This window comes from Sus scrofa, chromosome 9 (assembly GCF_000003025.6).
Source record: "Sus scrofa isolate TJ Tabasco breed Duroc chromosome 9, Sscrofa11.1, whole genome shotgun sequence".
NCBI classification, from domain to species: Eukaryota; Metazoa; Chordata; class Mammalia; order Artiodactyla; family Suidae; genus Sus; species Sus scrofa.
In genome coordinates this window covers 70,863,308-70,890,977 of record NC_010451.4, presented here as the reverse complement: position 1 = coordinate 70,890,977, position 27,670 = coordinate 70,863,308, and the positions used below count along the sequence as shown (strand labels likewise).

The following is a 27,670-nucleotide window of genomic DNA, read 5'->3' as shown; positions in this document are numbered from 1 at the left end:
TTCTCCATTGTATAGTCTTGCTTCCTTTGCCATAGATGAGTTGGCTGTAAGTGCATGGGTTTAATTCTGGGCTTTCTATCCTGTTCCACTGATCTATATGTCCGTCTTTGTGCCAGTACCATGCAGTTTTGACGACCGTTGCTTTGTAGTATAGTCTGAAGTCCGGGAGCCTGATTCCTCCAGCTCCATTTTTCTTTTTCAGGATGTCTTCGGCTATTCTGGGTCTTTTGTACTTCCAAACAAACTTTAAAATATTTTGTTCAAGTTCTGTGAAAAAAGTCCTTGGTAATTTGATAGAGATTGCATTGAATCTGTAGATTGCCTTGGGTAGTATAGTCCTTTTGATAATATTGACTCTTCCAATCCATGAGCATGGTACATCTTTCCATCTATTTGAGTCATCTTTGATTTCTTTCATCAGTGGCTTGTAGTTTTCAGAGTACAGGACTTCTGTTTCATTAGGTAGGTTAACTCCTAGGTATTTTATTCTTTTGGATGCGATGGTAAATGGGATTGCTTCCCTAAGTTCCTTTTCTGATTTTTCATTGTGTTCTTGTTGATTTGTTCTTTTAAGGTTGTTAGCAGTTGCCTTATATATTGTGGTGAACCTGTGTTGGGTGTGTAGATATTTAAAACTGCTATAACATCTTCTTGGATTGATCCTTTGATCATTATGTAGTGTCCTTCTTTGTCCCTGAAAATATTCTTCATTTTAAAGTCTATTTTGTCTGATATGAGTATTGCTACTCCAGCTTTCTTTTGATCCCCGTTTGCATGAAATATTTTCTTCCATCCTCTCACTTTCAATTTGTAGGTGTCCCTAGAAGTGAAGTGGGTCTCTTGAAGACAGCATATATTTGGGTCTTGTTTTTGTATCCATTCAGCCAGTCTAGTCTTTTGGTTGGGGCGTTTAGTCCATTAACATTTAAGGTAATTATTGATATGTATGTTCGTATTGCCATTTTATTAATCACTTTGGATTTGTTTTTGCTGCTCTTTTTCCTTTCCTTCTTCTCTTGTTCTTTTCTGCCTAGAGAAGTTCCTTTAGTATTTCTTGTAAGGCTGGTTTAGTGTTGCTGAATTCTCTCAGCTTTTGCTTATCTGTGAAGGTTTTCATTTCTCCTTCAAATCTGAACGAGAGCCTTGCTGGGTAGAGCAATCTTGGTTGGAGGTTTTTTCCTTTCATCACATTAAGTATATCATGCCACTCCCTTCTGGCCTGCAGAGTTTCTGCTGAAAAATCTGCCGATAGCCCTATCGGGGTTCCCTTGTATGTTACTTGTTTCTTTGCCCTAGCTGCTTTCAAGATTTTCTCTTTGTCTTTCATTTTGGTCAGTTTGATTAGTATGTGTCTCAGGGTGTTCCTCCTTGGGTTTATTTTCTATGGTACTCGTTGTGCTTCATGGATTTGAGTGAGTGATTCTTTCCTCATGTTAGGGAAGTTTTCGGCTATTATCTCTTGGAATATTTTTTCTGTCCCCTTCTCTCTCTCTTCTCCTTCTGGCACACCTATAATACGGATGTTGGTGCATTTAACATTGTCCCAGAGTTCTCTGAGACTCTCTTCATTTGTTTTCAATCTTTTTTCTCTTTTCTGTTCTGCATCAGTAATTTCCACTAATCTGTCCTCCACCTCACTTACTCGTTCTTCTGCCTCCTGTATTCTGCTGTTGACTGCTTCTAGTGAGTTTATTTCAGTTATTGTATTTTGCATCTCTTCTTGTTTAAGTTTTATGTCTTGTATCTCTTTGCTCAGTGTTTCCTGTAAGTTATCCATCTTTGCCTCCAGTTTATTTCCAATGTCTTGCATCATCTTCAGCATCAACCATCTAAAGTCTTTTTCCTGGAGGCTGAGAATCTCCTCATGGCTTAGCTGTTTTTCTGGGTTTTTTTCTTTCTCCCTCATCTGAGTTATAGTTCTCTGTCTTTTCATTTCTATAGGTTTTTGGTGTGGTGACCTTCTTACAGATAATAGAGTTGTAGCCTCTCTTACTTCTGATGTCTGCCCCCGTTGTGGCTGAAGTCCGTATAGGGGCTTGGTGTAGGCTTCCTGATGGGAGGGGCTGATGCCTGCCCCCTGGTAGGAGGAGCAGATTCTAATCCCTCTGGTGGGTGTGGCTTAGTCTCTGGATGGGATTAGAGGCAGCTGGGTGCCTGAGGGGTCTTTAGGTAGCCTGTTTACTGAGGGGTGGGGCTGTGATCCCACCTGGGTTGTTGTTTGCCCTGGTGCTTCTCAGGGGCTGGCTGACGGGTGGGGCCAGATTTTCCCAAAATGGCCACCTCCAGAGAAAGGCACTGCTGCTGAATATTCCCCAGAGCTTTGCTTTCAATGTCCTTCCCTCACAACAAGCCACATGCACCCCTGTTTTCCCAGGATGTCCTCCAAGTACTGCAGTCAGGCTTGACCCAGATTCCCTTGGAGAATCTGCTTTGCCCTGGGACTCAGTGCACGTGAAAGTCTGTGTGCGCCTTTTAAGAATGGGGTCTCTGTTTCCCCCAGTCCCGTGGAGCTCTTGCGCACAAGCCCCACTGGCTTTCAATGCCAGATGCTCCGGGGCTCTTTCTCCCTGTGCCAGATCCCCACACGTGAGAGTTTGATGTGTGGCTCAGAACTCTCACTCCTGTAGGTGAGTTTCTGTGAACCAGTTAGTTTCCAGTCTGTGGAACTTCCCACCCAGGAGGTATAGGGTTGTTTATATATCACGAAATCGCCCCTCCTACCTCTTGATGTGGCCTCCTCTTTTTCTTCTGGAGTAGGGTATCTTTTTTAAGGTTTCCGGTCCATTTTGGTGAAGTGCGCTCAGTCTTTAGTTGTGGATTTTGTTGTTTTTAGGAGAGAAGTTGAGCTCCAGTCCTTCTATTCCGCCATCTTAATCCTGTCTCGGTAATTATTCTCTAAATATGTTTTTGTCCCTTTCTCCTCTCCTTCTGGAACTGCCAAATTCCTTTCCAATATACATGACCTATCTAATTTTTTAAATAAATATTTTAAATGTCTCCTTGTTTACTACTGTCCTTGAATGCTCCTACCACATTCAGGAAATTAACTTTAATCTGGAGCTGAGAGATAAATGACACTAAGTCCTGTCAGTGGTCACGAATAAATTCCTGTTCCAAGTTTGCCATCTCTTGACTCTTTCACTAGATGGAACATAGCTTAGGGAGCAAAACAATGTAACAGCTTCTCACACATTGAGAATTAATAAAGGTATAACAATGATAATTACTTAATTATTTATGATAATTACACTCATGACAGGCAGCTGATAGGTAGGTTATAGATTCCCATCACTTTTTTAAATTAGCCAAGAAATTGTAAAGGGAGGAAGGTATCTATCACCTTTGAAACAAACTTCTCAGTTAAAAGACCCCAGTTAAAATGGGGTTAAAATCCTAATTTAGCTGTTTCTTAGTAAACTGTGTCACAGAGAACACTGTATTTCTAGGAATTGATTATCTCTTCGGTAATATGGAAATACTGATATCTATATATAACACAGGATTACTGGGGGAATTAAATGAGGTAGCAGTTTTTCAAGGTGAGCATGATAAACAACAAAAAATTCTATAAAGATTTTTAGCCAGTTATAAATGTCTTCAGATTAGAATTAGCTACATAATCCTTCTAAAAATGTTTTTAAAAATAAATGTATCAGAGCTATATATATATACACACATATATATTTGTCTTTTGTCTTTTTAGGGCCGTGCTCATAGCATATGGAGGTTCCCAGGCTGGAGGTCTCATAAGAGCTGCTACTGCCAGCCTACGCCAGAGACACAGCAACACCGGATCCGAGCTGCGTCTGCAACCTACACCACAGTTCATGGCAACGCCGGATCCTTAACCCACTGAGCGAGGCCAGGGATCGAACCTGCAACCTCATGGTTCCTAGTTGGATTCGTTTCTGCTGTGCCACGATGGGAACTCCAACTCATATTTCTAATAAAATATTTATATTTCCAAATAAAGTAAGGTAAAATATAATATTTTTTAATTTAAAGACAAGAAAGAACTTTGTTAAAAATTTTTATCTTTTAATAAAGACATGAAAAGAAAACATGATTTTCACAGTTTTTAAAGTCACCTGATCTAACAGCTTGCAAAAATTTTTGTTGATATCAATCAGCAGACACCTATCAAATTACTCAGACTTACCAAGAATAACAATTTTGGCAATTTACATACGCTTACTTAGAGTCGAAGCCTAGACTCATAGATTTTTAACTTCCACTTAAAAAAATTTTTGTCTGTCAATTGTCAAATGCTCTGAAGCAATTCATGTTAATTTTTTCAGTGACAGACATAAAGGGTTATTATTAGAAGGTTTAAAAGAAATATTCTAAACACAATAAATGTGTACCACACTACAGCATCTGTGTAAGAGGAATATTGATGATACAATTATAGCTCCTTCATCCAGGAAAAGATGTGTGCTGCTACGATTATTTTAATCATGAAGCTCTAAGATCATATAGTCCAAAACCTTCATTTCAAAGATGAAGAAACCGAAAACAAATTATGTTAAGTGACTTGCTCATGATCACACAGCTAGCTGCACGGTCTTCATCAAGACTCAGAATTTTCCAACTTGCTATATGGTGCTTTCCCAACCTCATCTGCTTCTCAGCAGCCTGAAAGACTGTTTTGTTTTTTTGTTTTTGTTTTTTTGCTTTTTAGGGCTGCACCTGCTGCATATGGAAGTTCCCAGGCTAGGGGGTGAACAGGAGCTACAGCTACAGGCCCATGCCACAGCCACATAAGATCTGAGCCACATCTGTGACCTACACCACAGCTCATGGCAGTGCGGATCCTTAAACCACTCAGTGGGACCAGGAATCAAACCTACATCCTCATGGATACCAGTCAGGCTTGTTACCACTGGGCGACAATGGAAACGTCCTCAAAGACTCTTTATACAACTTTGATCATATAGGTTTCTGTCTCAACAGTTACGCGGTATAACAGAATAAAAAGTAAGGATTTGGAATGAATTTACTCATTCATTCAGTCACTCATTCACCATGTACGAATGGCTATCGCATGTCAGGCACTATCCTGGCACCAGGTAGAAGACCCAAGCTGAACTCCATATCCACACATAATTATTTGTGTGACTTTGGATAAAATCTCTCTGGATCCTAGCTTCCAAATTACTAACATGGAGATAGTAATATCCGTCCTTCTCACAACATCGAAAGATTAAATGAGTTCGTGTACTTGGAAGTGCCAAGTAAGGTCCCCAAAGGATGTACAACTAGCTTGCACACCACATAAACAACTTTCGCATAAATATCAGACCTAAATTTAACATGTTGAGACTGAACTTGCTATCTTTCCCTTCCTACCCCATCCCATGGTTCTTTTCCTATTATTGGCTTTACTATCTACCCAATTACTCAAGTCGAAATCCTGGAAGTCACTCTAATTTTCCACTTCCTTCAAGCTCCGTGCCCAGCAAACACCAAACCCAATCAGCTGTCCCTGTGAAGTGCCTCCCAAACACATTCATCACTAATCTCTCCTTACTGCCATCACCTTTTTCTAGGCTCTCATTGTTTTTTGCCCTTAAGTACTTCCATGCCTTTTAGTCCCTCTACACTAGCTGCAAGACCTGAACTGAAAAATAGGGGGATTCCATAAAAATCTGCATGTTGAAGGGTGAGACTCCCTGGCAATCTCTGGCTCCTGCTTGATCCCCATGTGGGCAGAAAACTTAAATCCTCTGGGCAGGAAATAAAATAATCTTTTTCTGCAAATATTTAAGCCTCTTCCCAAGAAAAGACTCCACAAACTGACATCTGAGAGGGTGTCAGGGAAAAAAAAAAAAAAAAAAAAAAAAAAAACCCTGCTACCTCACTCCCATCACCCTACAATGAAAGCCACCAACTAACATTGCAGGCAGCTGAAGGATGCTTCTGGTAAGAGAACAAAACAAGCATGCAAGAAAAAGGAAGGGAGGGAGAGAAACAATACATAAGAAAATTGAAAGGAACTTATCCTCAGAGAAATGAGATGTTAACGCTTTGTGTTCTTTTGGGAGTTTTCCTTGAGTTTACAATCCGAATATTCTCCTGAATGTTTATTCTTATTAATGCAATTTTATTTCTAAGAAATCTTCATTGTTCCTCCATTGTTTCTATTTTATGGCCTCGGGGTTACATTTAATGGATGTACTATCCCAACAATCCTGTGAGGTTAGTAGTATTTTCATCCTTCTTTTACAGATGAGGAAACTGAGGCCCAAAGTGTTTAAGAAGCTTGCTCATATTAGAAATCCAAAATGTATCCCTAGAAGTCTAATAGAATGAACAATTGTGGGGGCATGGGGGAGAGATATCAACTGAGGACTAAACAAGGAAAAAGATTCAATTTCTGGAAAAGAGTGAAAAGAGGAAGAGAGACAAGCTGAATAAAACACATGGGACTATTCAGACATGAAAAAGGATATATTTCAAATGATGAGTTCCATACTGTACAGCTCACTATTACGGGGTTCTTCTTCTACACGCCTACTACTTTCCTGTAGCTACACTGCTGAACCTATTTTTCTGTTCCTGTTATCAGCCCTCCCTTTTCCTATTATGGAAGCTGCCCTCTTATCTTTATCAAATAATGTGCCTTCGTGTTTCTAAGTAGGCTTTTCCCATACATTCCACACCCTCCGATCTATCTTTTTTGCTTACCTTAAATTAATGGCAATAAGGCAATCTTCCACATAAAACAAAAATGCAGCAAAAGTTTAAATTAAGAGATTGGAATAAAAATATACACAGTGCTATATATAAAATAGATAGCCAACAAGGAACTATGGTAGTACAGCCCTAGGAACTACATTCAATATCTTCTAATAATCTATAATGGAAGACAATGTAAAAAAAAGTATATCTATATCTACATATCTGTGTGTGTATATATATATATATATATATATATATATATGCATAACTGAATCACTTTACTGTGCAGCTGAAACTGGCTGTGACCTGCAGCTGTAGCTCTGATTCGACCCCTAGGTTGGGAACCTCCCATAAGCTGCAAGTGCAGCCCTAAAGAGCAAAAAACAAAAAAAAAATTTGGTGATGATATCATATAAGGATTTTAAATTAAAACATAACAGCTGGCCTCAGCACAGCTGCTTAATTTCTCTAAGCTACCATCAAAGACAGAATGAGTTTCAAAGCACCTGGACCTGAATTAAGCCATTAAGCTCTCTAGTTCTATGAGATAAAATTCAAAGTCCATCTTTGGACAATAATCTTAGGTAAGGCTAGAGTTGCTTACAAGTGTTTTCCACTTTAGGTGAAAATTATGTGTTAAAATCTAAATTCCCAGGTAAGCCTCTAAGTGGCAAGCAGCCACTTGAAAACTACTCTACTATGCACAGTGCCTTCCTACTTTGAGATATTCCTGCTAATGGCATTTTGTGAAAGAGGAAATTGACCAAAACAGCAGAAAAGAGGCAAATCAAATTAAAGTGCTTCCTCTCAACTGAACAAGCCATGTCACTCCCTCATCAATGTGAAAATGTAAAAATGAACAGATCCCAAGCATCTACCACCCCCACATTAAGGGGGGGGGGTCTACCACTAGATACACAGAGGAGGTATAATGTACAGATTTCTGGAATTAATAATTGCAAAAGAGAGTGAGCAATGGTGATAGCTTTTGCTTCCATGCATAAATAGCAGAAAAATAAGACTATGAAAAGCAAGAATGAAAAAGGAAAGAGAGGAACAAATAACCAAAACTGGCCCAGAGATTAGTTCCTCTTCTTACGACACGGTCACTTATCTCCATCAAAAAGCATTCAGACATCAGATTTTACTAGGAAAACCCTAAAATTCTCCACTCAAAGGAAAATACAATGTCATATGGTGATCAGTTCCTCCAGGTCTCAAAAATTCTTATACTGTTGGAGTTCCTGTCATGGCACAGCGGAAATGAATAAGACTAGGAACCATGAGGGTGCGGATTCAATCCCTGGCCTCACTCAGTGGGTTAAAGATCCAGCGTTGCTATGAGCTGTGGTGTAGGTCACAGACACTGCTCGGATCTGGCATTGCTGTGGCTGTGGTGTAGGCCGGCGGCAACAGCTCCGATTAGACCCTTAGCCTGGGAACCTCCATATGCCGCAGGTGCGGCCTTAAAAAGACAAAAGACAAGTAAAAACAAACGAACAAAAAAGACCTTAAAACAAAACATTCTTACACTCTTCATCTTCAGAGGATTCAAACTCTGAGTTTAAAGATTCCCTGGGAAATCAAAATCACAATCAGGGAGATGGTTCCTGAGAGACAGCATGAACCAACACCTGTGTTCTACAAATAGGATTACTGGAGCTCAACGTCATGAGGTGACATCCTGGACTGAATTTTGTCCCCCAGAACACCTACACTGAAGTCCTAACCTCAGCACCTCAGGATATGGTGGTATCTGAAATAGAATTTTTTAGAAGTAATTAAGTTAAAGTGAGGCCATGAGAGTAGACACTAATCCAATAAGACTGATGTCCTTTTAGGAAAAAGAAATTTGGACAAAGGCACCGGAGGGAGATGATGTGAAGACAACAGGGAGAAGAGAACCCTCTCTAAGCCGAGAAAGGCTTGAAACAAATCCTTCCCTCATGCCCATCAGAAGGAGGGCCCTGACCCCTTGACCCATTACCTCTAGCATCCAGAGCCATGAGAAAATACACTGCTTTTCTTGAGCCACACGCTCTGCAGTACTATGTTAGGGCAGCCCCAGCAAACTAGCACGGTGATGACAAACAAAGTCAGGCTCAAAACTCAGTGTTCCAGACTAGGATGAAGCTTTTCGCCCTACTATACTGACCTGCAATTTAACTCCCTGTTTTCATTCAAAAGTTCTCTCTGATAAAAATCTTACCATTTGTGCAGCTCATTAAAGACCATGTTAAATAGATACCACTTACGATGACTTCTTGCGAGCTACACTCCCACATCACCAATAAGACATTTTCATATAGATGCCTCCTGAACTCACAATGTCTAAAACCCAAACCAACTACCCTACAAAGTTAGTATGAACACTGTTTTATACTCTAAGAAAGTCTAGGTACAATATTCAAGTTCTTGGACAAGCCATCTAATGTCTCTGAGCCTCAACTCCATATTTACAATGTGAATTCTACAAACAATATAAATTCTACACCCCCCCAAAAAAAACCTTCCAAGGGCTAATGTGAAAGTTCAATTGGAAAACAGCCCTTTCAAACCGTAAAGTGTTAGAAGCAATTCTCCATGCAATCACAAACTATTTCTCTCTCTGGTACCACTATTTTACTCATTCAAGCTCAAAATCATTGTTTCCCTCTCAAGCCATTTATAACCAACAATTCACTTAGGTCTGGCATGTCTTTCTCCACAAAATCACTTTTTGTCACTGCTTTCTTTTTTGTAAATTTTTATTGAAATAGAGGTGATGTACAATGTTGTTTTCGGCTGTACAGTAAAGTGATTCAGTTATGCACAGATACAGAGATATAAATATAGAAATACCTTTTTTTTTTTTTTTTTGGTCTTTTTGCCTTTTCTAGGGCCGCTCCCACGGCATATGGAGGTTCCCAGGCTAGGGATCTAATTCGAGCTGTAGCCGCTGGCCTACACCAGAGCCACAGCAAAGTGGGATCCAAGCCGCATTTGCGACCTACACCACAGCTCATGGCAACGCCGGATCCTTAACCCACTGAGCAAGGACAGGGATCGAACCCACAACCTCGTGGTTCCTAGTCGGATTTGTTAACCACTGTGCCACTATGGGAACTCCCCAAATATACCTTTTTTTTTAATATCATCTTCTATTACAGGATATTACAAGATATTGAGTGTAGTTTCTGGTGCTATACTACAGTAGTTCCTTGTTGGTTATCTATTTTATATATAGCACTGTGTATATCTTTATTCCAATCTCCTAATTTATCCTCCCCCCTTCCCCTTTGGTAACCATATGTTTGTTTTCTATGTCTATGAGTCACTGCTTTTTTTTCCCATTTTTAAAGTTTTATTGAAGTGTAGTTGATTTACAATGTTGTGATAATTTCTGCTGTACAACAAAATGATTCAGTTATACATGTAAACACACTCATACTTTTTCAGATTCTTTCCCACATAGATTATCACAGACTATTGGGTAGAGTTCTCTGTGCTATACAGCAGGTCCCCGGTGGCCAATCATTCCATATACCTCAGTGTGCATAGGGAGTTGCTGCTTTCTAATAAACTTGGATCTTCACAATTTCAAATCTGCACAGTTTTGAATGATTCATCAGTTTCCAGTTTCCTCCTTATCTAATCTATATCATATCCTAATATCAGATTTACCTTCCTAATACACTCAACTCTAAAATCTTTGGAGGCTCTCTAATCCACAAAACAAGTCCCACCTACAGAGGCCTGCATTCTATAACACAACCACAGCTAAGGGCCAGTTCCTAAGCTTATCTCAAGGTTTATCATGTGCCCAAAGGGCCTTGCCTCATATACAATATGAACAGACAGATTATCAAAAACTTTAATATGACCCCACTTGCTTCTTTCATTGAGCTTCCGCTGATGGACCCAACTGTCAAAACTGGATTCTCTAATTTCATTAGGAACTTTCTCTTAACCTTGAACCTGGGCCAATACCATCAGGAAGGTTAGGCTGGTTAATTCCAGTGCACACTCCACATGCTAGAGAGCATGCCTACTGCCCAGTTTCATTTTCCTCCTGCTTCTCTCTTGTCGCAGCAACTCTCTGCCCCTCTCCTACTCCCTAACATCAAATCAACAGCACTCTTAACCTTGCCTCCCTCCACAAATCTATGAGAACCCATGGTTCCATCTCAGCCAGTCGTTTCGAAGCCCATCAGACCAAATACCATCTTTACATAACAAGTATTGTATAAAGATGCCTTTACTACTCTGAAATGGCAACCACAGATAATAGGATCCTTACATACTTCTACTTATCATTTCAAATAATAATATGTAAATTTCAAATATATATCTATATGTACCTAAAATGCAAAAGAGAAATAAAAAGCAATTTGTAGTAAAATCATGTATTTAAATATATAGTCAGGTACGACTATACTGGAAAACATACAGAAGAGTGGTACTCACATCTGTACCCAGCATCAGCATGAATACAACCACTGAAAATGCAGACTGACCAAGAGTGTTATATTAATGAATTAAATAACGTAAGAAGTATTGGCACTAGGTATATAATTTTCCAATAAGATGAACAAATTTTAGTAAAGTTTTAAACAAAACAAAATATAATTTTCCTTTGATCTACACTGTAATTATATTCCTGGAAAATTCAGTAAGTATTAAATGTGTGTAGACCATACTTTGTGTTTATATGTGAAATAGGTGGGTTACAGCCTAAGACAAATATAAACAGGTTTCCACCTGCATGAATGCCCAGCAGGAGATACAAAAGGCTTATGGGATATGCATTAAAGCAGGGGGTGGAAAACTTTGTAAAAGGGCCAGACAGTATACACTTTAGGTGACATACACCCTGGCACAACCCCTTAATTTTAATAAAGCAGCAGTAGACAATACATAAATACACAGGAATGCTATATTCAAATAAAACTTTACTTACAAACCCAGAAGTGGGCCTCAGACCATAATTCCCTTCCTCTGTATTAGAGTACTCCACATATTGCAGGATGCCCAGCTCCTATCCACTAAATGCCACTTTATACTATCCAATTATTGTGATGACACTAACACCTCCCATGGAGCAATAACCACCCCACCCTCCAACACCCACCTAAGGAGAACTCCTAACCTAAATACTCGTATTCACTGCACTTAGCAAAGGCATTGGACTTCCTGGTCTTAGCTCCTTGTCTAAACCCATCTGGAATGCAATTTCTTCCCAGTCTGCTCTTTAATGCTTATCTCTCTATGCCTAATTCAAGACCCAGCTGAAATCTTACCTCCCTTGACTTAATGGAGAAATTTCTTTAGGACTTACACTTTTTAGAAATGATCTGGCATTGATATGCCTCCTTATATTACTCCTAAACTTATTATCCGTATATTCTATTTCTCACCTCAAGGCAAATTCCTCGAGGGCAGAGACTGTGTCTAACACTCTGTCATATTTATGACTCTAGCTCAATGATTTTCCTTAAGTCATTCAATAAATACTACCATGTTAGATGTTGAGGATATAACAGTAAATAAGTTCAGGTTCCTGATCTCACTAAGAGTATATACTAGTAGAGAGGAGTGAAAATAATTGATTTCAGATCTCAATAAAAAACCGTAAGGCAATAAACAGGGTGGTAACATGGCTAGTAAAGAAGAGAAAGATGATGGTCAACTATGATTTTAGATAACATGCTCAAAAACTCTGAAAAGAGGACATCTGAATTGACACCTGGCATATAAGAAGAGCCAGGTCAAAGAATTTCAGCCACAGGGAAGAGCAGGTGTAAAGCCGCTGACATAGGAAATCTTGTGGCATGTTTGAGGGAAAACCTGTCAGACAGTACTTAAAAGTGAGGCTGTTAAATAAGCATGATTTAAAACTTAAAAACATGATTAGGTATTTTTTAAATATTATTTTTGTTATAGAACAGAGAAGGGACAACAGGCAGGTAAGAAAAGAACAGAGTACAATTAAGAAGCTTTTGCAGAAGTCCAAGCAAGAACTAATGATACCCTGGACCAAGGGGGGCAGTAAAGAGAAAGGAAGTGAACAGGTATGAGCTATTGTTTGAAGAAGTGACTTAAAGGATTCATTCATGAGCCAGATTTGGAGTGATGGATCACCTGGTGCTGCCATTACTAATATGGGCAGAAAATGATTTATGTCGGGGGCAACTATGAGCTCCATTTGGATGTAAATTTGAGATGAGTTATACAGTCATTTTTTTTAATACTTGTTCTTGATAATTGTGTTCTTTGTGGTGTTTTTAAATTTTTTTTAAATTGAGGTATAATTAGTTAACTTACATTGTTGTGTTAGTTTTAAGTGTACAGCAAAGTGGTATATTTTCTCATCAGGTTCTTTTCCATTATAGGTAATGATAAGATATTAAGTATAATTCCCTGTGCTATATGTCCCTGTTGTTTACCTATTTTAGATATAGTAGTGTATATATGTTAATCCTAAAGTCCTAACTTATCTCTCCCCTGACTCTGCCCACCAATATCTCCTTTGGTAACCATAAGTTTGTTTTCTGTCTGTGAGTGTATTTCTGCTTTGTAAATAAGTTCATTTGTATCTACAATGACTGATACTTGAAAGCTGAACCAGCCTTGCATTCCTGAAATAAGCCTCACTCAGCAGTGATATATTGTTCTTTTTATGTATTAGTGGATTCAAGAGGAAATGCCAGGTGGACAGAAGGATATGTGAGGATGGAAACAAAGTCAAGGCCTTGGCAAAAGGGAGTCATGTGTAGGTCATCACCTTATAATTGCTATTTAACTCATGAAATGAATAAAATCACGTGGGAAGGAGTGCTAATTCAAGAAGCCCTTCCCTGTCCTGAAAACCCATACAGTTTTAGGAGACAACACAAGAGAAAGAAAAAAAGCTTTCTTCTTGGAAAATCTGATATCATAAAAGAAAAGTTTGAAATAAGTACAATCTGCTAAAAGGTTGGATAAAATAAGACAAGTATCTACCTGATTTGAAAATAAGATCATTGATAAACCTTATAAGAACATTTTCAGCTAAACAGGGATGATAGAAACAAAACAGAAGTGGTATGAAAAGGAGAATGAAAGGTAAGAAAGAGAAAACAAAGTAGACTTCTCCAAAGTAAGTCATGATAGTTGTGGAAAACAAATCAGACCAGTGACAGACTAGATTTAGTTCAATGCCTTAATAATACTACTTCACTCTTATTTAGAAAAAAATGACAAAATAGGACAAAATATAACAAAACACATGAATGACTGAAATATATAAAGAGCACCTATAAATCAATAAAAAGAACCCAATAGGAAATAAACTAAATAGGAACAAAGGCATCAAGAAAGAAGAAATACAAAAGACAAAATAGCATGATTCCCCACATTTTGAGAACTTTCCTTAACAGTCATAACTATAGAGTAATTCTAGGTGATTATGTGCCTTGGAGTTCTGCAAACAAAAATCAGACAGATACAATTCCTTAGGCAGTTAGTAACAGAGTCAACATCAACACACAGCAGTTTTCTTCCCCACACCTGAGTATACAGCAGGATAGTTTTATTTTATCTAACACGGTTTGATAAGATTGTAAGAGGTACTGATTTTTTTAAGAGGTACCGATTTTTAAATTTCGGTTTACACATTTCAATTAGAAATACAAGCATATGGTTTAGAAATACAGCATATTCAGAGGTGTATAAAATTTAAACAGCTCAGGCATCATGCAAACACAAAAGCAAAGATAACAAGAGAAAATGCTTACCTTCCCTGATAGCTGTAAAAGGGGTACCTTCTTCTTCTTGCAGCCTGATCACCTTCAGGGCTACCAACTTCCCATTTACCCTGGAGAAACAAAAGAAAAGATGAGATGCAAATCCATGAAAATATGTTCCCATTAACAATTACGTCTTCCTCACAATTTATATTTTATGCATTTTTGCATTGAAAATGCCAGAGACTCAATTATGGCACCACAAGATTAATTTCAGTAAGGCTGGAAATCCCATATCATCATCATAAATATTCACATTTAAATATTCATACTTTAAATATTCACACTTGCATAGTCCAAGATTTAACTGAAGTTTTCTGTGATTCACTCTAGTTCTTTCCAAAATGAAACTAGTGCTTCACAAAAACACCATGTTCAATCAATTATTCAGAGATTAATTAAAAATCAAGCAGTGAAAACAACACTCTCCCTTTGTTTCTCCAGTAACTCCTTTGTTTCTTTTGATGAAACATCTCCATCTTCAGTCTTAAGTTGAGGTCATTCAATCTCCAAGGACAGAAACTTGACACTCAGTCTTTCTTTACTCTTTCCCCTCTTTCTCTGTCTCTCTCTGTCTCTGTCTCTCTCTCTAACATCACCCATTCCTCCCTTTTCACTCTTTTCTTTACCACAGTCCCAAAAATTATATTTGATCTGATCATGTTTTATAATGCAGTATCATCAAAATAAAAGTTAATATTTTACTATTACAAATTAAACAAGACCTATCCAAAGCAGAGGGTTCTTCTAGACACATTCTAAATATGTTTTGACTCTAATTAAAAGTAAGGATGCATGATGCAGAAAACTTTTTATCCAATCAATTCTGTTAATAAAATAAAGTCATGATTATCTCTATTGGTCTTCCAGTTAAATGCTCTACTTTCTACCTTGACTAGGCTTACCAGTATACTTTCTTAATGAAAATAGGTAAAACAAGTACACATTAAAAATCTAAAAGCTATGGAGTTCCCGTCATGGTGCAGTGGTTAACGAATCTCACTAGGAATCATGAGGCTGCGGGTTCAATCCCTGGCCTCGCTCACTAGGTTAAGGATCCAGCATTGCCGTGAGCTGTGGTGGAGGCCGGCAGCTACAGCTCTGATTCAACCCCTAGCCTGAGAACCTCCATATGCCATGGGAGCGGCCCTAGAAAAGGCAAAAAGACAAAAAAAAAATCTAAAAGCTCTAAGAAAGTACTGAATGAAAAGTAAATCTCCCTGCCACACCCTCCCTCAGCAACCCAGCTTTTATCCTCTGAGGCCACACCTAACACTGTTCATATATACTACACACACACACACACACACACACACACACACACACACACGACAGTATGCCATACAGAGTACAGTGTATATTATTTTTATCACTTAATGTATTTTAGTGACTTCTTTATAAATTCACAGAAAATTGTCTCTTGCTTTTGAAAAACCACACGGTCTTTCCATGAGGGTAGTATACTTAATTTAACCCCAGTCCTCTATTGGTAGGCATATAGTATATTCCCAATTTTTTGTCACTAAAACAATGATACCACCAATATTTGTGGACATGATTTCATCTATGTAAAAATTTATGTCCGTAAGACAAATTCCTAAAGGTAGAACTGCAAGATCAAAACACATATGTACTTCTAAATTCTAAATCTGATGAACACAGACATTATCCTCCATAGAGGCCGTACCAATTTACACTATCAATAGCAAAAGAAACTCTTGTTCCTTCTTTACCTATATATACAATGTCATCAAGCATTGATTTTGCCCATCTGATAGAAAAATAATAGTTTCTTGCTGCAATTTAAATTGCAACCAAAACTCATTAGAGGTTATGGGAGTCAGCAAAGAAGAACTCATGTGGTGCAGAAAATCCAGTGCCTAAGTCTGAAACAAAGGATTTGAATACCTTTCTTTTTTTTAAGAACTGCATCCAACTGGTCTGTTTTTGATCAAAAAACCTGCCACAGACACAAAACTGGAAGGGTCCGGGGGTTTATCACAGTCCAGCCATCCCAGTGACACCCCTCATCAAGCCGACTTGAAATACATTATTGGTTATAGGAATCAAAGGGCATCTGATTATAAGATTCCAGATGTGCCATCTCCTCAAGGTGAGGAGTTGTGTTTATTTTCCCCTGTGTTTCTGCTTGGAGGACAGGCCTGCTGCTTTGCTGCTCTGCAACTCTCCTGAGTACATCACCTTGATTTTGTCTAATCTTGATTATGCTCTAGGTACCCAGCTGCAAGCAAAAAATTAATATTCACATGGGGTTCAACTGGAGACTGCACCTTGAGCTCTTCACTTGGTCATTTACAACTGAGGGAGGCCTCTGGAAGGGCTGGAGGCTGGGATGCAGGCAGTGAGACATCTGTACAGATTTTCTCAGCCCGGCTGAGCTCATCACTGGCTCCCTGAAGAGGCAGGAACTGATTACAAAAACTGCTTGGAATTTTCCCTTCATTCCCAGATACTCTCCCCTCACCCATTAAACACACACACACACACACACACACACACACACACAGAGTCTTCTTCCCGCATTGCTTTTCCAGTTCCCTTGAGATCATTAACTTACATACACCATGAATTGAATTCTGGAATACAGGGAATTTGTGGGTTTGGAAGGTTATATGCGTAAAACACACTCTCAGACTGTTAAACTATGTAGTGTAATGTACTGAAAGGAGATGAGCCGTTCATTGAGCCAACATTCACATCTTTAAATGCAACTAGATAAGAGACGCCTTAAAGCCGTCTCATAGACTGAGTAATGTGCATTATGTTTGTGGCGCAAAAAATTTTTGAACATATTTATTATGATAAACTGCACAAAAGAACAAGATCCAGGTTAATGGAATTCTAATTATGAAGCATAACTCTCCATGAATTAAACCTCCAACTATTAATTTATTACAGTTATGATAATCACAGCAGTAAAAGACATTATTTTATTTATGACATCACATGAAACTAAAAAATTCCTTAAAATTTATACTAGATTATTAGCTCCAAGAGCAAAGGAACTTTTCCTATTTTGTTAACTGTTACGTATCCAATGCCTAGACTTGTCTGGCACAGAGTAGACTCTCAAAATATTTTACTGGGTGACTATTAATAATGTTAATATATTGATATTTCTTTCTTTATACCTGCAAGGTAAGTTAAGAGTCAAAGGATCAAAATTTTGATAAAGGATCAAAATTATTACTTTCAAAAATGTCAAATATCAAATCTATAAATAGATTTCAATATCTTCTTTCATGTTTAGTTTAAATATTTTCTTTATTAAAATTAAAGGTGCAATCTCTTTGTTTTTGTTTTTCATATATAATGATTTTTATTTTTTTCCATTATAGTTGGTTTATGGTGTTCTGTCAATTTTCTACTGCACAGCATGGTGACCCAGTTACTCATACATGTATACATTCCTTTTTCCACATTATCATGCTCCATCATAAGTGACTAGACATAGTTCCCAGTGCTACACAGCAGAATCTCATTGCTTATCCATTCCAAAGTCAATAGTCTGCACCTATTACCCCAAGCTTCCAATCCGTCCCACTCCCTCCCCATCTTTGTTTCTGATGACACATGGAGATGCAGAAAGTTTCCATTTCCTTAAGACTTTAGAATTTATAGAATGCTTTGTTAATTAACCTTTCTCATCCAACAGACATGCTTCAAAACCCTCAATATCTTTAATAATCTGAGCCCAGTCTGCTAATCACTATGTCTTGTCCAACTACTTTATTTGTTTCCCATTAAGAACCATATTGATTATCAAATTGCTCTTTAACCTAAGAGTCTCTGTGACTCTCTCTTTTCTTAATTAGTTTTTCTTTGCATGTTTAGACACCTGCCAACTACTGAATCCCTCAGTTCTTAAGTCTCATAAAAACTTTAAACCACTAGCTCCAATTTTGGAAAGGTACCACTTGAAAAAATAGCATTACAAATCTTCTAACAGTCTCCTTTGGTGCATATTTTTTTAAACTTTAATATGGCCAGAAACCCTTCAAATTCTAAGTTACTAACTCTAACAAAATGTCATTTTTTTTTACAGATATCAAAAGAAGATACCTATTATCCTATGAAAAGCAAAATGAACATGGTATCTAATAATTATCTGTGTGGTTTAAACTATTTTATTGAGTAGTGAAAACACTTCAAACATCAATTTAAGTTCTTTAGAATAATTACAAAATTCAAATTGAATCAATAAACTAGAGCTGTTTACAGGAAAACATCGAAGATTCCTCTTTCACAAGTCCTATTAATCAAATCAAAGGCTAATGAATAGAAGGCAATCAAGACTTGATTGGCAACAGAGACATTAACTCAGGTAAATAACACAGCAAAAAAAAAAAAAAAAAAGGCTTTGTGTTAATACGACCACAGAACTTTTTTATTGGAGATACTGCCACATCTGTGTATCATTCTAAGCTATCCAGGAAGATGTTTTAATTTCAGAGATTCTTTTTTTTTTTTTTTTTGTCTTTTTGTTATTTCTTGGGCCGCTCCTGCGGCATATGGAGGTTCCCAGGCTAGGGGTCGAATCAAAGCTGTAGCCACTGGCCTACGCCAGAGCCACAGCAACTCGGGATCTGAGCCGTGCCTACACCACAGCTCACGGCAACGTCAGATCCTTAACCCACTGAGCAAGGCCAGGGATCGAACCCCACACCTCATGGTTCCTAGTTGGATTCATTTCCGCTGAGCCACGACAGAAATTCCAAGAGATTCTTTACTGTTTTCTAATTCTTCCAACAACTGCCTTTCCCAGATTGGCCTCACTATGAAGCTCACATCAGGCCCCAGCATGAGTGAGTCACTGCTTCAGCCTGCCGATCACATGGGGAGAGCAGTGAAGTGTAGCAGGAGGAAGAGCCAGGGGATGTCCAAGAACTCAGCTGTCCACACACAGAGACAGGGACACTGGGTGTCCTGGCAGAGCCATGCTAAAGTGGCTCCAGCTTTAAAGCTGGTTCTAGTCACAAATCCAAAGCTCTGCCGACTTCAGAAATCTGTCCACAGATCTGCGTGCCCTAAGTTGTTTGTAAACACTAAAATGATCTTGCATGAGAGAAACAAAATGTTTTTTTTTTTCTTTTTCTTTTTTTTTTTAGAGCTGCGCCCTCAGCATGCGGAGGTTGCCAGGCTAGGGGTCGAATCAGAGCTGTAGCCGCCAGCCTACACCACAGCCACAGCAACTCAGGATCCAAGCCAAGTCTGACCTACACCACAGCTCACGGCAACAGTGGCTTCTTAACCTATGAAGCGAGGCCAGGGATCAAACCTGCGTCCTCATGAATGCTAGTCAGATTCGTTTCCACTGACCAAAGACCGGGAACTCCAATTTGGAGATGTTTTGAATAAGAAACAAAGTCTATTCATTTTTTCATGCATTTGTTCATTCAGCATTTTGTGAATCCTATAAAGGAAACCACTACCACCCCACTTAGGGTAAATTTTCCAGGTTCAAAAGACAGTAAACAAAGAGAGGTTCCTCACAGACAATTCTCAAAGAAAAGCCTAAAGGTTTTCTATTCCATTATTACCTCAAATTCATAAGATAACTCAGTACAGTGAAACAAAATTACAGATATTATCTAGGTCATCTCCGAAAATAGTGTTCATGTGCTAACACCTAGAAGAAATTATGTCCAGAGGTTACAAAGGAAATTAAGGCAATACACCTAAAAGAAATTTAATATACTCTGGTAAATTTAATATAATCTGCCTCTCTCTTCTATTATGATTTCTGTCTCAAGAGAAACTGCTATGCAACATGATACTGAGTGCAAGGCGATACGGTGTTTTTATTTCCTTACTTCATTGGTTTAGAAACAATAGAAGGAAATGTAGATACTATTGAGGGAGTGACAACGGCAAGCTAGAGTGCATCAACGACAATATTTTGAGCAGAACTTACAAATTTCAGGCAAAGTCATTAAAAATATCTTTTAAAGGTATCTTTTACCAATTCCCTCTTAAGACAGTGGTTAAAATGCTGACTATACTGTATCACATGCTTCAAAAATTAAAAACTTAATATTCATGGCCTTGCTATCCCCATCTAAATTTCAATTTTTATCCAGGTGTACATGAGAAATCATCTCATGTAAATTTGGAATATTAAGTAAATTTAGAATATTAAGGTAATCGGTCAGTAATAATACATCACCCTAATTTTTACCAAAATATAACAGAGAAAAGAGAAAGAAGACTAAAGTTATTTCAGCTAAATTTATTTCTTTTTTAAAAAGTAAGCCCAAAGATTTATAAGAGAATAGCATAATGGCTATTTATTAGGACGTGGCTAACAATGCAGAGTCTGAAATTTAATGCAATGAGAAAAGGGTGCACTCAATCAACAATCATTCCAAGTTTATACATTTGATAAAACACTGGATCGTAATGTTTTATTACATGTAAAAACATAATACTCGGAAACATAAAATTAGAGGGACAAATATTGTTCATGGGAGAAAATAATTACATTTCAATCATTTTAAACTTGCACCTTTCCAAAAATAAAATTTGTCAACACAAGATTTGAGAGTCTTATTACTTTCTATGTAGAAATAACTAACTTCAATGATCATTCAAGATCCTGAACAGAGTCCTGACTGGCTTGACTGTCTACCTTTGTTCTCCAACTTCCTGGCACAAAACAGCCCCTCAAAAGATTCTGATGGAACTAAACACCCCTAAAATACCCAAATTATTTGGGGATGTTGAGCCACAATCTGCTTCCTGTAACTTTTCTCTGATTCAAGTTCTGAGTCCACAAAGATTAAGTAAGCTAAATGCTCTTCCACAAACAGTCCTGCACTTAATTAAGTTGTAATATCCTGCCTCCTGTTCAATAAATACTAATTGAGAGAGTATAATTCTGTGCTTGGGATAAAGAACAAACAGCCCAGATGTGCTCCCCGAACTTATGTCTCAAGAAGGAAACAGATGTAAAACATGTAACTACAAAGACAGCTGACACCCATCAAGGAGAGGCAGAGGCACTTGCTTGTCAAAGATGGGACAATTTAAGCATCATTAAACTCATACCTGTGATTGAAAAGTATGAAATATGTTTAAATCAATACGCTTATAATGAGACTTTTTTAAAAAAACTTAAGAGTCACAGAGAGTACTACTGAATTATCCCATTAGTTTTAAAACCATTAATAAAGAGAATATATCAAGCATTTACCTTATCAGTTTTTTTTTTTTTTTCTTGGTGCTTATAACTTTCTTTTTTTTTTTAAGGGCCGTGCCCATGGCATATGGAGGTTCCCAGGCTGGGGTCAAATTGAGCTACAGCTGCCAGCCTATGCCACAGCCACAGCAACACCAGATCTGAGCCAAATCTGCGACCTACACCACAGCTCATGGCAACGCCAGATCCTTAACCCCCTGAGCAAGCCCAGGGATCGAACCTGCAACCACATGGTTCCTAGTCGGATTCATTTCCGATGAGCCACAACGGGAACTCCCCCAACAAAGTTTAACACTGACTATAATTTGATGCTAAAGCAAGCATCAAATTATTTACACATGATAATGATGTTGCGGTTATACGTTTTAAAATAAGAGTCTCCATCTTTTTTTTTTTTTTTTTTTTTTTTTTGTCTTTTTGCTATTTCTTTGGGCCGCTCCTGCGGCATATGGAGGTTCCCAGGCTAGGGGTCCAATCGGAGCTGTAGCTGCCCACCTACACCAGAGCCACAGCAACGAGGGATCTGAGCCGCGTCTGCAACCTACACCACAGCTCATGGCAACGCCGGATCATTAACCCACTGAGCAAGGGCAGGGACCGAACCCACAACCTCATGGTTCCTAGTCGGATTCGTTAACCACTGCGCCACGACGGGAACTCCCTAAAGAAAAAATATAGGATGAAATAATGTGATGTTCGGGATTTCTTTCCAATTAACTGGGAGGAATAAATGTAGATGAAACAAGACTAGACATTGGTTGTCAATGTTGGAAATCTGGTGATGGGATCATGAGGGTTTATCAAAAACTTAATTTTCCATAATAAGTTCTTTAAAAATTACAAAAAACACATGAATATGAATAAGGATAAACATAATGAAGGAAAATCACAGTATGTCATAAAAAAGATAAAGAACCTATTTTAATTATACAAATGAACTTATTTATAAAACAGACACAGACTGGAGTTCCCATCATGGCTCAGTAGTTAGCGAACCCTACTAGCATCCATGAGGACTCGGGTTCGATCCCTGGCCTCGCTCAGGGGGTTAAGGATCCAGCGTTGCTGTGAGCTGTGGTGTAGGTCACAGACAAGTCTCGGCTCATGTGTAGCTGTGGCTCTGGCATAGGCTGGTGGCTGCAGCACCGAGTGGACCCCTAGTCCGGAACCTCCATATGCCGCAGGTGCAGCCCTAAAAAGACAAAAAGACCAAAAAAACAAAATAAAACAAAAAAAAACAGACACAGACAGACAGAGAAAACAAACTTATGGTTACCAAAGGGGAAAGGGGGGAAGAGATATCTTGGAAATTTAAGATTAACAGATACCCACTACTATATACAAAACAGACAAACAACAAGGACATAGTGTAGGGCACAGAGAACTATATTCAGTATCTTGTAATAACTTATAATGGAGAAGAATCTGATAAAGAAAAACTATATATATATGTCATTTTGCTATACATCTGAAACACTGTAAATCAACTACACTACAATGAAGAAAAAGAAGAACCTATTTTAGATTAGACAGCTAGGGAAGGATTCTCTGAAAATGAGACATTTAAGCTGAAACAAAAAATACAAAAGAGGAAGCAAAGAACAGTCCAGGCAGATGGAACAACCTGTATAAAAGCAGAAGAGCCCAGTGTATTAAACAAAAATATACGAATGAAAGGGCAGCTGGAGCTTGTTGGCCAGTGGAGAGTAGGAGAGAGGATTGGGGAGAGAGGGACCATAGAGTCAGACCAGAGGTTCTTAGAGCTACAGAAAAAAAAAAAACTGATTAAGAAAAAAAACCTACTGGGGAATCTTAAGCAAAGGGACAGTATAGTTAAATTACGTGTCTGCCACTTTCTCACTATGGTGTGGAGAAGAGCCCACAGGAGCACGAGGGTGGGAGTGAGGAGGGATTTGGGAAGCTAATGCCGTGGTCCAGGAGGAAGACGGGGGTCGCCAAGGCCAGGGTGTTGGGAAGAGCAATGGGGAAAAGGAAATTAATATTCTTCAGACAGAATCAACAGGCTTTTTAGGCGAAACTGGATCAGGTGCAGGACACGTGGTAAAGGATGACTCTAAACATCCTGACTTCGGGGTCTAGTAGATGGAGGTGCGTGTACTAAGTCAAGGGAGACTAAAGAAGAGGCGATGTAGACATAGAAGCAAGAGTCCTCTTTGGGAGGATCTTAGTCTACAAGTGTTCAAAGGGATCTTAGTCTACAAATGTTCAAAAGGAGACACAAGGGAAGCACTGGTACTTAGGGGTCTGGATCCAGGATAAAAATCTAGGCAAGATGTAAAAACCTGGGAGTCATCTGAAGGACTTTGAGGGAAGTAATAGCCTCAAGAGAGAGCCAGTGTTCTGTTGAAGCAGGAGTAAAGAAAACACTGAGAGAGAGGTAGAGGTATCTACAGTATCTCTCTGTCGATCAGAGAATGATACTCTAGATCTAGACAACATGAAAAGAGCCTACAGGATAGAGGAGAGGACCAGGGTAGGAAAAAGAGTGAGAGATACAGGGGTGAGATCTAAGAGATCATCAGGGTGTCTCATACCAGGAGCACATGTGGTAAATAGTGGCATGAGGAAGAGAAGATTCTGTTCTGATGGCCTCCTGGAAGCAGGAGGAACAGGGGCTGCTCTTTTGGCTACAGCTCAGCATAGCTGCCCTGGCACATTAGGCAAAGCCTCTGCAGCTACACAAGAAGACTAAGGTTCTCAACCCTGGCTACATTCTAAAATCAACTGGAGTTCCCGTTGTGGCTCAGGGGGAATGAACCCAGCTAGTAGCCGTGAGGACATGGGTTCAATCCCTGGCCTCACTCAGCGGGTTAAGGAGCCAGCGTTGCCATGAGCCATGGTATACGGTGGCAGCTACAGCTCTGATTCAACCCCTAGCTTGGGAACTTCCATATGACATGGGTGCGGCCCTAAAAAGACCAAAAAAAAAAAAAAAAAAAAAAAATCCAAATTCACATTTTAGAATCAACTGGAGGGCTTTAAAGCATACCCACTCCTGGCCCCACTCCTGATTTAACCGGTGTAGGGCAGGGTCCTAGCATCTGATTGCATAACATTCCACGATCTAAACATCGTGGGACTGTAAAACGTAACCAGGATTGAGAATCACTGTGTTAAAAAGGAATTTTAAACATCCATATTCTTCAAGATTTTCAGGCTATTTGCTTGTCATAAAAAAGTTCAGAGAACACATAAAAACAAATGCTTAAAAATTCTTGGGAAGTTCCCACTGTGGTTAAGAATCTGAACACAGCAGCTTGGGTCACTGCGGGAGGCATGAGTCCTATCCCTGGGCCCAGCCCAATGGGTTAAAGGATCTGATGTTGTCACAGCTGTGGCTCAGATTCAATCCCTGCCCTGGGAACCTCCATATGCCATGAGTGCAGCCATAATGATCAAGATCCATGAATGAATGGTATTTTGTGACTATCAATATTGAATGCATGCTTAGGCCAATTATGATAGTCACAAAATACTATTAACTCATGGATCTTGCCAATGATTAGAATCCCTGAGTTCCCTCACAGGCCTGGCAATCACAATATCTCTGACTTGCCCTATGCCTAATAATTCACTTTCTAAACATGATTTCAGGAGTTTCCTGCATCCTATATAAGATTCCAGCTTGTCAGCAGCAACCAAACATTAATGCTTCTCAGGTCTGCTCTAAATTTCCTTTTTGTTTTTGACAAGCTCCGGGCACCCATCCTCCTGTGCGTCCTTAGCTGAGGCAGGAATGGAAACCCTGAACACGATGAGATCCAGGGCAGTGCTCTGACACTACACTCTTGACACCCACCCCACGTACCTTTCTGGGGACCTGGCTTCAATGACTGTCTTCTCTTTCTCTCTCTCCTCTCCCTCCTTCCCTTGTCACCTGCAAACTCTCTAATCCCGCCCTTCCTCTCCATGGCCACTCTGTCACAGACCACTGCTCTGACTTTCTGCCTCTACTGTTGAACTATGCTAGAAATTCTGCATCTGACATGGTTAGGACTCAGTGGTGAACAAATGAGTTGATCCTTTACCATGTAAAAGAGGTACTAGAAACCCTACCGGTCTTACGAACCAGTTTTAAACACACCACCAGAAACAACCTATTACTCAGCTGCCTAAGGCTCTCTTACCTACAAGGACATAATCAGAACGTTGACCCATGTTTGAAACAAGCAGATAGCCAACAGCTACAGTATTTCAGTCCACTAGCTTAATAATCTCATCCAAAAGAAGAATTAAGGTTATTTAGGTATGACATAACTTTTTTATGAGCTCCTAGATCACGAATGTGTTTTCTATTTTGATTTACTCAAAAATCATCTGAGTGAGACTCTTGTTGAAAAATTTTCCACTGGAGGAGGGGGAAGGAGAAGGGCATGCAATGGAAGGTCGCACCATTTCCATATTTTTCTGTGAACATCTGGACATCTCAAGGCTGCTAATGTGTCTCCAATTATCCACAGTTCCTCAAGAATGACTGACAGAGATAGGACCAACTCAACTCCTGATTCCTTCGAATGTCTGCAAAATAATCATCTCAGGTCTGAAATCAGATTTTTTTTTTTTTGCTTTTTTTTTTAGGGCCATATGTGCGACATTTGGAAGTTCCCAGGTGAGGGGTCAAATCAGAGCTGCAACCACCAGCCTACACCACAGCAAAGTAACATCAGATCCCCAACCCACTGTGCCGGGCCAGGGATTGAACCTGCAACCTCATGGATACTAGTCGGGTTCATTACTACTGAGCCACATGGGAAATCCTGTTCCACAGCACAGCACTATCAAACTTCCTAAGATGATTGATAATTTGATTCACTCCCATGGGTGCTTTGCACTTCGGTGCTTGATGCTAACTCGCCTTGGTAGCAATGATGTAGGCAAAGCAGAAGGGGAATGACTGCACTTGTTTCTACCCCAACAGCATCTTTTATGTGTAAACTTCAAACCTGAGCTTTCCTGGAGTTTCTGATGCTTCTCTTTCCCTCACTCAGCTGCACTGTATTCTGTTTATCTGGTCTGATGTTTGTTTGCTTTTGAGAGACTTTTAATTATCCATGTAGATAAATTAACCTTGCATAATTTTAGGGCAAGGAACTGTACACATCTCAGTATTCTGGAATACCACCAGTTTCAAAGGAATTATTCTCGGGAGAGCAAAAAGTCACATGGATATAGTCCTGGAGGAGATACCAGCCAAAGAAGAAAGAGGACAGTATCAAGCAACTAAAATGTGTAATGAACAAAGGTAAGTTTCTTTTAAAAAAAAAAAAAAAAAAAAGGCAAAGTTATCAACGGCAAGGAATGGAAGAACTTATCAAGAGAAGGCAAAAGCATGGAAAAGATGCCCAGCACACTCACAGATGTAAAGGGAAGTGGCTACACTGCTCCTGAAATTACTAAAGAGTTGTGTTTATTTGATGAGATGGGAGGGTTTCATAAAAAGTAAGTAAAATGTAGTTTATCAAGAGGAGTTAATATTTTTAGTTTTGTTTTTTTGTTTGTTTGTTTTTTGGACACACCCATGTCATATGGAAGTTCTCAGGCCAGGGATCCAATCTGAGCCACAGCTGTGACCTACACCACAGCTGCAGCAATGCCGGATCCTTAACTCACATACCACCGTGGGAACTCCTGTGAGGAGTTTTTAGAGACTGACTTTGTACACATAGGGAGATCTAAAACTTACTGCATAAATTAGTTTTATAAGTTTTCATCCATAATATAAAACAATTCATATCCCTAAACATATATACCCCATGTGCAGCCATATGCACAGAAAACTAAGAATTATAAAATGGTGTGAAGGTTAAAAAAAAAAAGAAGTGGGGTTTTTTTGTTTAATTTTCCTCTAGTCCTGCTTTCAAGCACACTTGTCTGGGGAAACACATTACTGAGGTCTTTGGAAAGGCTGCATTTTACATTTCTAGAGAAATCAAATTTTCTTCCTCTGAGATCAAGTTGCCACTTCAAATAGATTTTTATCTTCAGT

The 27,670-nt window shown here is 39.0% G+C and overlaps 1 protein-coding gene across 3 annotated transcripts in view; it reads right to left on the bottom strand.

The window, feature by feature from the left end:
- The window catches only part of CDK14 (cyclin dependent kinase 14), a 632,242-nt gene that overhangs the window by 419,276 nt on the left and 185,296 nt on the right, over positions 1–27,670 (bottom strand). For all 3 annotated transcript variants that reach the window (XM_021102362.1, XM_021102363.1, XM_021102364.1), the window contains one exon: positions 14,436–14,515. In XM_021102362.1, coding sequence (XP_020958021.1) covers positions 14,436–14,515 — 80 coding nt within the window. The remainder of the gene's footprint in view (positions 1–14,435; positions 14,516–27,670) is intronic.